Source organism: Strongylocentrotus purpuratus, unplaced genomic scaffold (genome assembly GCF_000002235.5).
Source record: "Strongylocentrotus purpuratus isolate Spur 01 unplaced genomic scaffold, Spur_5.0 spur5_scaffold_1, whole genome shotgun sequence".
NCBI lineage: Eukaryota > Metazoa > Echinodermata > Echinoidea > Camarodonta > Strongylocentrotidae > Strongylocentrotus > Strongylocentrotus purpuratus.
The window spans coordinates 52105525-52117865 of record NW_022145594.1 but is presented as its reverse complement, the minus strand read 5'-3'; the positions used below and the strand labels follow the sequence as shown (position 1 = coordinate 52117865).

General features: G+C 35.8%; 1 protein-coding gene and 1 long non-coding RNA gene across 2 annotated transcripts; both read right to left on the bottom strand.

Moving 5' to 3' along the window:
- Positions 1-358: 358 nt before the first annotated feature.
- Positions 359-3893, bottom strand: LOC115921522. The gene is made up of 3 exons (XR_004062928.1): positions 3653-3893; positions 1409-1489; positions 359-745 (listed from the first exon to the last, which is right to left on the bottom strand). It is a non-coding gene; the product is annotated as an uncharacterized LOC115921522 (long non-coding RNA).
- A 1744-nt stretch (positions 3894-5637) lies between these two features.
- Positions 5638-7402, bottom strand: LOC105442452. Its single transcript, XM_030978933.1, has 3 exons — positions 7287-7402; positions 6707-6946; positions 5638-5927 (listed from the first exon to the last, which is right to left on the bottom strand). Exons 1-3 carry the CDS (start codon positions 7375-7377, stop codon positions 5638-5640), a joined length of 621 nt encoding a protein of 206 aa, XP_030834793.1. The 5' UTR covers positions 7378-7402.
- Between the last annotated feature and the right edge of the window lie 4939 nt (positions 7403-12341).

The following is a 12341-nucleotide window of genomic DNA, read 5'->3' as shown; positions in this document are numbered from 1 at the left end:
AAAGCTGACATTAATTACAAATAGAGAGGAATATTACAACAAATTAGAAAAGATGCGTTTTCAGACACTTCATGAAAACTGTGAGAACTTGGCAATTCTTAAAGACCATATTAGAACTGAAAAATGAAATGGATGTATTATATATCAGCCTTTTTTGTTGCTGCGGCAATAGGTCTAAACTAATAGAGCGTTGATGTGATGCCCTCTAAATTTGAGTGTTTTAATCTTTAAGGTATTAGTACAAAACGGTCATAAAATCAACTCGTTAAAATATTCTTAAAAAGAGCATGTAGTTGACATGAAATGGAAAGGAAAAACAAAAAATTTGTCAAATAAATACCTAACATAATAACTACCATCAACTACCAAACTTCTAACAATGCAATTCTTGTTTACATCCAGCATACACATTATCAGTTTCAATATTTCTGATTGTAGTATATAAGCAAACTATTGATACTCGACCGTATATTATGTAATATTGTGTGTGTGGAAGACAAACTTTGGAACTTTCGTCTCTCATGTTCCTCTCACTCTCATATGACTCTCCTAGTCTATTACCCGATCTATTCAGCCTATGTGGGTTAGAGGATTGTGAAGTCACCTATGAAAGCCTGGGATCTTGACACCCCTTTTGCTTCCATGTCCTGACTAATATCTCCCCAATGGTCTATGTTTCGTGCCTGGATGAGGAGTTTGGAACTTTCATCTTGCTTACACTCGTCCGACCCGTCGGGTGTGTTACCTGCAGAAAAAAGTAAGAATGTGTCACGTCAACACAGCGATTGAAACCCACATGTAGATATTCATTTACACTATCATGTATAATAATGGTGAATCAATAATATATATATAACATATAAATGATAGTATAGCTCCTTACCACCCCTTCCCCCTTTTTTTTCCTTCTCTCTCTCTCTCTCTACAGGAGTGTGCAAGAGTTAATATATTGCAGAACAAGGTCCTGTTTCATAAAACTTATTATACAACAATTTTGCTCTCAGTCAATAAAAGGCCACAATTTCAGTATACAAATAATGCACTGTTGCATGGGAGCTTTTTTGCACGATGGGACAAACTAATACACACCCACGTGATGTCAATTGACCAATCAGATTGCTTAGATTCTAGAACCCATCTTATAATAGCTTATAACAGTAATTGTATCATATGTTAATGATAAAAAGTTTTATGGAACAGGGCCCTGCAGTGCAATATTAGAGCAACAATTTAACAACATAAAATTCATTCACTACATGACGTTCTTCCAAAACATGAACATTCAAATAAAAGTGTATTTGCATGGTTCATAGCTAGATTGCATGAACCTATATACACATGCGGTTAGTACCGGTAGGCCTATATCATAACTAATGATGTATTGGATATATGTCGTAAAGAAAGTTACCTTGCTCCTTAGTGTCAATATTTTCAGTGGTGTTCTCTTTTGATTCTGTAGCTCCATCTCCGCTCTTCTCTTGCATCACTTCTGAAGTTAGATCAAATATAATAATGAAAATAAGAAGGTTAGGACAGAGTTTACAATGCAGAGGCTTTGCTAATAAAAGGAGGAAAGCTGCACCAGCATAACTCCTGTCGATCATATTCTCTTTTATAACATTTATATTATATATCATATATATTTCCTGTAAGAGCCTTTCTGCTAACTTGTCATCAGCAAGTTTAGCCAAACATTCCTGTATCAATAACAATTTTCAATAACTGTCATAACAGTTATTGAAAATTGTTATTGATATCAAATCCTGCCAGTTGATTGAATGAGAGCAAATTTGTCATATCAATTTGCATTACTGGTAACAAGTTTTATGAAACAGGGCCCAGGTCTTATCTCTTTCGGGCAGTCACATCCTTAGAAAAAAAGGCAAAAACGAAATGTATGTTCCTTAATCACAAATTATTTGTGCTATAAAAAATGAAAGGCAAATAAAAAAAAAAACACTTGGCATAATATTTTCTAGTTCTGTTCTTTGGACAAGAACAAGTGATTACAGTCTAAATGTATTACATATGATGAAGGAATGAACAATTGACAAATAATATGGAGGAAAACAATAAATATGAAATCATGAAATATTTTGTGTAGAAAACCAATGAAAGTGTAAAGATGCATTACTTAAAGCAAAGATAAATTGTTAAACGAGGTGTATTATAACACATCAAATATATATTATACCTTCCCCGAAAACGATAAACCAATGTGGGGAAATAGGGGGGATTGTGACTGCATGTGCCATGGACCAATAATGGCCTTAAGCAGCAGATAGGTTCATATCCAGCTAATTCCAAGATTTTTTCTGACTTGTTTCCAATTACAGATCGATCAATCGATCTTATCTACCGGTAATTGTAAGCCACAAATATGTTTAAATTTCTCCCAGGAATACATTCATAAAAATTATTGTCCTATAATGGCAGACTAATGAATATTAAAAAGTCAGAATGAATCAGGCAAGCTTTGGTATTTGTTTTTATACAACTCACTCCTAGAGCCTAATTAAATGATTGGTCATTCGCTGTCACGTGTGATTCATTTATCGAGACTATCCCACATCTTTCATGAAAAAGTGTGCAATAGTTTCCAGTACTATCCAAAAAAAATTTGAGTGCATGTACATGATGTACATGATGTGCAAAAGTGCGCGTAGAGGTTATAGAGCACTTATACTGCGTGTGCATGGGCCTTTTCTTGCACAGCACTATATGCGTAAATGCGTATAGAGGTAAGCTAGTGTACTTATCTCTGTGTGCGTACTAAGCATATTAAACTAGAGATTCATTCGTCAGCCGTACTGTCACAATACAATCTTGAATGAATTCTTTTTACATAAAAATACAAGGATCTAAAGGTTTTGTAGTTTAAAACAAATGATGCATGTTTTCATATGTTCATTATGTGATCTATCCGCCCTCATTGAGACTGTGTGTTTTTATCGCCATAAGCCACAAATATGTTTAAACGAGTGTGTCATCGTTTTTGGCTTTTTTCATACCTTCCTTTCCTCTTTATCCCACCTTTTACCTTTATTACAAACAAATAAAAACAAAAACAACTTAAGAGATGATTAGAACTAAAATTATAAATGGATTAAAATAAAAACATGCTACTAAACTAACTATATTATATGAAGTACTACCACGTGCATGATATATCAATTAACCATGTGGCAAAAGGACAAATTATATCAATATATGTATGGGTGTGGGCGTGTGTGAGTTCCTGTCTGTGTCTTATTACGTTGTCAGCACAAGGAACCCTAAAATGAATTGACTAGGTCAAAATATAAACAGTTAACAAGGGAGTATTACATAATAATTATGTGGCAGTAGTGGCGAAATTTTCAATATCACGCCTTATCAGCCTGATAGGTAATAGAATCATATTGGTCAAGTAACAATTCGTTCTCAAGACACCTGCTGCTCAAGGTTATTTGAACATTTAACCAAGCCCATCTGAGGGTTCACATTAGTTTATCGCCACTTGGTATGTGGTAGTGATGATGACGATGTATGGTGATCGACAATGATAATGATGACTATGATTCACTGCACTTATGATTGTGTTAAAATCATTCAAATGCGCAGATATACATGTACATCTCAGGCATTTCCCTAAATGTGTGGAGTTCTTTACCTGGCTCGTTAATGGCGATGCCTTCTTGACACAGCTCCTCAGATGCCACGTTCCTTGTTTTCGTTTCATGACCGGACACTACCAGATGTTACAGACAAAACCAGAATAAAGAACAAAACACAAATTTAGCAGCGCTAACAACAAAGAGTACTATAACATGTGCAAAACCCTAAAATATAAAGACAAAACATAAAATACATAGAATAAAAATGCATAAATGTGACATTTTATCACTGGGGGAAGAACTTTGTTTCAATTGATCTTTTTAAAAGTGGCTAGACATTAACTTCTCTGATGTCAAGTAGGATGTTTTTTCACGTATTCGAAGCATTTTATTGGCAGATGAGATTCTGGATTTGGTGATAACTAGTTTATATTTGTAGATTATCGGGGTGAAGCTGGTGTATTAATTAATACAACTTAAAGGTACTATGTCCCATTTGCAGGCCAACAAAATGAAAAGGTTAAATTCCAACGGCATTTGAAAGATAATACTAATTTAGAACTTCCCTAAAGAAAGTGGGGCTTGAAAAAGTGTTCAAGTGGGAAAATAACGACTATTAGTAGTCAAATCGTCTTAGGAGCTATAGAGCCAATAAGTAATAGTCTTGATTTTCAGACCATTGTACCGAATGGTCAGACGTTTTATGCTGCGCAAAGATTCAATCAGTTTAATTTTGGCTATCACAAGAAGTGGGTTATTGATGTAGACAAATGCTCATGTACCCTTTACAGCTCATTTTATGTTTGTTATTACCAGAGAAGAAAAAAGCCAGTCAGTCACTCAATAGTGTCTGACAGTGAAGTCTAGCAAGTAACGGGTTTCCTCGCATAATTTGAATATTAGGACACTGCTAACGTTTAAATTTCACAGATAGGACATACATCACATATTCATAATTCCTGCCAAGTTCTACAGAATTTGAGGTTGGCTGCAAAAGGGACATAGTACCTTTAAGCCGATTATGATTCACCTCATATACCTTACACACCAACATGAGAACATAGTGTGAAATAAATATGTATCTGCATTTAAACATTCCATTGATTCAGTACTATTGCAACTACAAAATATAGGCCCCCCCTCCACGATTTTTCTGATTGTTCGAGAATGCATATGGATGGCGCCTCGCCGCTCGCTGACTTTTTTCTTTAGAGTCTTGCACATCTTAAAAAAAAAAAAAAAAAAAAAAAAAATCGGACCTACAGTTACAAGGTCACGTGACCTTTTGTCTTTGCATGTCAGCCCGAAAATCACTCATTTTTGTGATTTGTGTACAAAACAAATGGAAATGTCATTTTTCCTAAAAATAGATCAAACATGGGTTATTGTGTCTTGTTTAAAATTTAGGTGGTTATTTTGAAAGTCAAAATAGTTGAATTGTAGGAAGAAATGAAAAAAAACAATAAAATACATAAGTTAAAAAAACAATGAAATACATAAGAAATTATCAAAACAAGAGATAACATAAGGAATAAGGCTCTTTCCAAAAAATTTGTTGTATTATTGTTCCAATTGGTCTAATGAATATATGTAGTGAAAAAGAATTCTTAAATATGAATAATATATGATTTATGGGTAAAAATGTGATTTTATGAACTTATTTGCATAAATTACCATAAATATGCAAATGAGTGATTTTTTCAAAAAATTGAAATTATCATATTGTTCTATTCGCGGAGATCGGCCGTTTCACGGCCAAGATCTTAAGGGGGGCCATAATGCCCCCCCCCCCCCCCCCCCCCGGCCGTACTAAGACCTTAAATAGCCCGGCCTTATTAGGGTTAACATATCCTTGAATAATTGAATGATTTAGTTTTATGCTTTAATATATAAGAAAGTGGGTGCTGGCAATTTGCATGGTGATAGCATATCAAGAATCACAGAAAATTTGAATTTCCTTCAAATTAACATTGTTTCTCTACATCTCATCAATACTGCCAATAAGAATAAGAGGCCCTAAAAAGATGAAGAAAGCAGGATTTTAGAAGATAGGTAAAATATGATCATGTGACAAATGTACTTCTTTATAATTAACTGATAAACAATCTTTAAATCTTACATTACCTGCCATTAACTCATGCGCATAAGCACAGAATCCAGCATCAAGAAGTTTGTTGCTCATTTCTGTAGGACTCTTCTGTATTAATCCCTTCTCTTCGTTCTCCTTCGTTTGGTCCAGGATTTTAGACAATGTTGGCAACTGTCCCAACCTAATGTTAGCCGCTAGCAGTTGTGTCACTTGCTTGTCTATTTCCCCATTTCTATACACTCCTGACAACAAATGAAAACAAATCAGATACAATTATTTAAACATATTTGTGGCTTACACCCAGTAAATAAGATCGATTGATCGATCTGTATTGAAAAACAAGTCAGAAAAAATGTTGGAACCAGCAGGACTTGAACCTGCATCTACTGCTTGCCAGGCAGCGACTCTACCACCAGGCCATCACTGGTCCATGGCACAGTCACAATCGACCAGTGATGGCCTGGTGGTAGAGTCGCTGCCCGGCAAGCAGTAGATGCAGGTTCAAGTCCCGCTGGTACCAAGATTTTTTCTGACTTGTTTTTCAATACAGATCGATCAATCGATCTTATTTACTGGGTGTAAGCCACAAATATGTTTCAATAATTGAAATTTCTCCCAGGAAGCATTACATTTATTTAAAAAAAAATCAGGTACATTAATGTTTCTATCTTGAGAATACAGGGTGGCTTTGTTTTTCCATAATTAAATGTACCTTCATTAACGTTAATGTTCATATTTCTATCCCACTTAAATTAGTACTTGAACTGATTGTAAAGACTCTTTTGGAAATTCTGATTTATGTCCTGGGAAAAGGGGGTAATAGTGGAGTTTTGCTTTTGCCATCATTTAATTATATTTAAATCTCAAAGAAACATTTTTTGGTGTCTCCACTTTGCCATGTGTCTTCACACTATCAGGGATATTTCTACTGGTCCTCTGGAAAAAATGGAAGAAAAAGAAAATTACTGAAAGAATTAGAATTAAAAAATTGTGAAAGTTCTTCATGAAGGTGTACAGATACCTGAAATGATGTCTAGTGCGAGTTGCTCCTCCCCCATGCTGAACAACGCATCGGCCAATACCAAGCGATGGTTGAATGTTGAAGAACAAACAGTGTCTCTCCATCTACGAAGTACAGACTTCCCTTGGTTGTCTGGATCCGTGGATTGGACGTCATCAGAAACACCCAGTTGTTTCGCCAGCTGTGCCATGTTAACTCGATTCTCAACTTTTATCATGTCTCCAATGCTGATCTCAAATCCTGTAACATATACGAAGAACCGTTTGTCACTTTTTACATGCATGCACATTCTAATCCATCCACATGCAATGATGTTTGCATCCTACCCTGTACCCTTTTACCACCTGGGTGGAGAGGAGCAATGTAGAAAAAAAGCCTTGCTCAAGCTTAGGCAGAAGTGTTGTGACGGGGCACGTACTGTACCCACAAACACAATTTTTTTTAAACCACAAAAGCAAAGCATTTCCTTTGCTTAAAACAATGCTTGCATATGCCCTTTCTATGCCACAATAAGATATTTCCTTTTACTGTGTCTTTGTAAAGATGTAAACATGGTAAACTGAGAAGATTCAGCACTTACCAAAATATAGTGCCCTTGCCTCTTCAGAATACCCTGCCTGTCTCAAGGGCGTAACCATTTTCACTCGGTTATCAGTGTTCACCTGCTTCATGATATAAGCAGTGCCCTGTGTCAGATTGTGGGGTTCAAGGTTGCATCTGTAAGAAGCAAGGACTGTATCGCTTATGTTCAGAGCTTTGGCAAATGGGTACACGTCGGCCATGATGAGACGAAAGGCTAAATCGATCAGCTCTACATCGAAGATATTGAATGGTTTTTTCTTGGCAAGAAGGCAGGCTAGAAAAGATAATATAACACAAGGAAGTTGCATGTTTATTTGTAATCACTTGAATACTTCTCAAATCAATTATCGACCCCTTCCTGCATGTGTACATGCTCTCTGTGAGATTTTCAGATAGATAATTGTGACATCACACGTTCAATCAAAAGTAATGCGCGTTAATTGTGCGCAGGTTAAATTGACAATTTCAATACCCCAAAGTGGGTGACATGAGATTAAATTGTCTTTGGCATTGTCATTGATAGCCAATCATTAAGTCAAACGTTGACCTTACAGTGACCTATAGCTTTAAAGGGATTTTTCAACATTGGTGTCAAATCGGTTCGGATTGTAAAGAAGGCATATAAAACAAATATACCAATTAGCATTTAGTTTGTAAGAATAGTGGAAATTATATGTCTCCGGAGGGACTGGCAATAGTTTTTTTTTTTTTCATCGGGGCTTCGCCCCTCGGAACAAATGGTACTACGCCAGTCCCTCCACAGATACATAATTTCCACTATTCTTTCTCACAGCTTGGTACATTTGTATAATATCTTGTTCTAAAATAGATTTAACACTATTAGAAAAGATTGGCATTATAGCCCTCAAAAAGACCATTTTTGAGGTCTAAAAGACAGGTGCCATCCAGGTGACAGGTGACATAATACGTATAGTGCCTTACCATAGCATGGATGTTCATTCTCCAGAAGCTGTCTTAGAATTTTTCTTGGGGTATTTTGCTTATTTTCTCTCCTAATTCTTTCAAATTCGGAGTCTAAAGTTGGTTTCAGCAAATTGATTATTTCGAAAATGAGTTCTTTTTCTTCTGGAGATTGTTGTCCTGGGGCTGTCACATCGTATTTCTTACAGAACGCAAGTAGAACTGCTGACCCAGCATAGAGACCAATGCGATTGAGTTCATCACGTGATATAGATGAGACTGTAAGGAAAATTATATTTAAATAAAAATATGATAGCAAAAACTTTGCAGAGGCAACTCAAGAGTAATTTCAGTACCATATTATTATATATTGAAATATTCTGATACTGTTCTGTTGGAAATGAAAAATAAAACTGAAACTGATAACATATTTTTTGTCATGATCGCACATTTTCAATACGATGACGCAAAACACTATTGAAACTGCTTTAGGTTGACTTTTTGAAACTCTTTGCGATCGTGTTAAAAATATTATTTGTCATGAAGGGTTGACATGCAACAGAGTAAAAGATGTTTCAACTATTTTTTTTTTCAGAATGGCTTTTCAAGGATTTTCACAGGCAATATTTGAAGCAATAACGTACAAGTAATAATATCAACATTGCTGTTAAACTATTCTTGGCCTGAGGTGTTTTACGTGTAAACAGATAAGCTGTATAACAGGAAAAGTATCAGTAATAGTATCAGTTATAGTATCGGTAATAGTAGAGGAACCATGCAGGGAAAAGTACTAACAGTGTAAGAGAAGGTGTACGCCAAAAGTGCAGCAGAAAAACAAAGAGGATTAAAACAACAGAAAAGTGTGCCATTTTTCACAAGCATTTGCTTTTCTATTGGTCCTTTCCATATTAAATACTATTTTTGGTATTATTGTTTGTATGTGTTTAATATGGTTATGGTTCAATAAAAGTTCTAAATTCAACTTGCCCCCTTTGGAAAGAAAGATATACCATGAATGCCAAGACAAACATATCGAATGTCTATATCCTTTTTCTATTCAATTCAATTCGAAGTAACTTTTATTTTCATTCCATGTTTTTTATTCCATATCAATGAAATATTCAAGTAATAAATTTGTACAAACGTAATGACTTAAATTTAACAACAGAGCGATAGTTTTAACCTATACTGGGAGGGGGGGTTGGGTTTAGGTAAAGTGAACACGAAAATTTATATGTTTGTAGATATTGAATTGACATTTTTAAAACATTTAATCTTACTTGCGGTCAGGTTAGAATTCAAACTTGATCATTTGATTACCAGTATATCATTTTCATGTATTTTTTCAAATGATTTTCTTTTTTCATTTTTGTTATAATTGTTATTGTCTATGTTTACTTAAATGTTCATGTACCATGTGAAAGAAATTTTTTCTTCAAATAAATACGAAAGAAAACTAGATGGAACTTTGACTGTGCGCAGTCGAAATTGATGCCTCCGTCATAGAGCAATTTTACAAACCAAAACAGAAGAAATTCTTCAAATTCAAGTTCGATTGTAATCGATTAACAAGTTCTCAGAATATCGTGATTACAAGCTATTTCTCATATACATGTATGACCCTTTGATCTTTGACCTCATGACCCCAAAATCTACTCAGTTCATTAATTGGCTCTGCAAGATACATACATATGTCTTGAGTTTGATGGTAATAATCCATCCATCGGTTCTAATGATAATGTGATCACAAGCTACTTTTGCATACATAATGAGCCCCATGACCTTTGACGGTTGACCTCATGACACCAAAATCTAATCAGTTCATTGCCTCAGCAAAATATATACATGTCCTGAGTTGAATTGAATTGAATTGAATTTATATTTATTGTCATGCACAAAATAAAATGAAGGCATAAAAATCGTTTTACAGCTCACATTTGTATATACATTTATCATAGACAGTAAGTACAAATAACATAAATAACATAACATAAAGTTTCATGGTATTCCGTCCATATGTTCTAATGATAATGTGATCACAAGCTATTTTTGCAGACATAATGAGCCCTGTGACCTTTGACCTATGACCTTGTGACCTCAAAATCTAATCAATTAATTGGATCTGCAAGATACATACATGACATAAGTTTGGCAGGAATCCATCAATCAGTTCTTGTGATAACATGATCACGAGCTATTTTTGCATACATAATAAGCCCTGTGACCTTTGACCTTTGGCCTCGTAACCCCAAAATCTAATCAATTCATTGGCTCTGCAATTAAGATACATACATGAACTAGGTAGGGCAGGAATCCATAACGCGATCGTAAGCCATTTTTCATACGTAACGAGCCCTGTGACCTTTGACCCTGTGACCCCAACATCTAATCAATTCATTGGATCTGCAGGTTACATACATGACCAAAGTTTGGTAGGAATCCATCAGTCGGTTCTTGAGATAACGCGATCACGAGAACGAGAACGGGACGTACGGACGGGACGAACGGACGGACGAACAACCCGAAAACATAATGACTCCGGCTACTTCGTAACAGAGGCATAAAAAATACAATAACTACAATGACAGATTTAGTAAGTGAAGAATGACTCATCACCATTTTCTGATTTACTGGCTCCAGGATTCTGTTCTATGGGGGATGTCATGACTTCACTCTCTTCGTTGCTGATGAAATCGTCTGAGGAAAAATGTTATACAATTTATAGTAATAATTTTAAGGGAGGCTTCATAATCACCATCATCATCATCGTCGTCAATGCTGTTCTTCCTGGGGTTTACCAAAGCAAACTTTCCCTTAATACGGATAAGACCAACTTCTTACTTGTAAGGACACCCCCAAAACTACGACATATCGAGGCAGTAATCGACATAAAGATAGATGGTCTGCAAATTAGACATGTACAAAATGTGAAATATCTTGGGGTGTGGCTGGACCAGCACCTTAACGGGAATGAACACATCAACATACTTCCAGCAAAATTGCTTCAAGATTGGCACTATTGAGACGTGTATGAAAATTTCTAACGATATCAGTGCCATCAGTGCCAAGTTATTAGCAAATGCACTTGTATTACCATATTGTGACTATTGCCCTCATGGTCAAATTGTAATCAAGGTCTTCAGAATACACTGATTATTAAAGTTGCATAAACAAATGAATGTACGTTCTTACATACCCCAAGTTCAGAAATGTTCTCAAAACTCAAGTGGATAAACATGGAAAAACGTTGGCAATTCCAGAAATGTAAACTTATGTTTGATATTGTAAATGGTAAATCTCCCTCATATCTTCATGATTTACTCTGTCTGCAACAACACATTGCTCATACTCATGAATTATAGTCATCTCAAAAGTTAGAACTGAAAATGGTAGAAGGGCCATAATCCTTTGAAGGTGCAATTATCTGGAACAACCTCCCTAGTAAAGTACGGAATGTCCTAACCAAGCAATCCTTTTGCACAAGGTATTTGAGAAAAATGTAGACAAAACCAAAAACATAGTACACGCCAGTTAAAAATCGCCCCCCCCCCCCGTGGAATTTTAAAATAAAGATTATCTTTTCTGATATAACTTTAACACAATATTGAGTATTAATTTTCAAACTAATCAAATGGAACTTAGATGGCACTATCTCTCCCATCTCTATGAATATTACCGATATATAACGGAAGCTCGCAGCTAGTGCAGCTAATGCGGCCGTCAGCAATGGCTATACTGCGCCAATAGTACCGGTGGGCACACTGACGCCCAATATCTGCTGGAGCTGGAGATGATCGCGCAAGGACTGAAACATGGAGAAGTTTTTCGTTGTGAAAAGTGTGAATCCTCTGAAATCTGGTTATTCTAAAAGATCAGCAAATAATGTAACTCAACCAGTAAATCAATATTGAGAAGAAGATCACCAAAAATGTTGCAGGGGCGGATCTAGGCGGTTTAGGGGGTTTAACCCCCCTCCCCCCCCCCCCCCCCCCCCCCCCCCCCCCCCTTGTCGAAAATCCCAGAGACCAATAGAGACCATTAGAAAAATTCTATTGGTCTCTAATAGTTTCTGTTGGAGTCTATTGGTTTCTGTTGGACCCATAGAATTGACTCCAATAGAGACCATTCAAAC

Coding starts and splice junctions, on each gene's coding strand:
- LOC105442452 (XM_030978933.1), bottom strand. CDS start 7,377: ATGAAGCAGGTGAACACTGATAACCGAGTGAAAATGGTTACGCCCTTG. Junction 6,947..7,286: donor GGCAAGGGCACTATATTTTG/GTAAGTGCTGAA, acceptor TATATGTTACAG/GATTTGAGATCAGCATTGGA. Junction 5,928..6,706: donor CGCACTAGACATCATTTCAG/GTATCTGTACAC, acceptor ATTTGTTGTCAG/GAGTGTATAGAAATGGGGAA.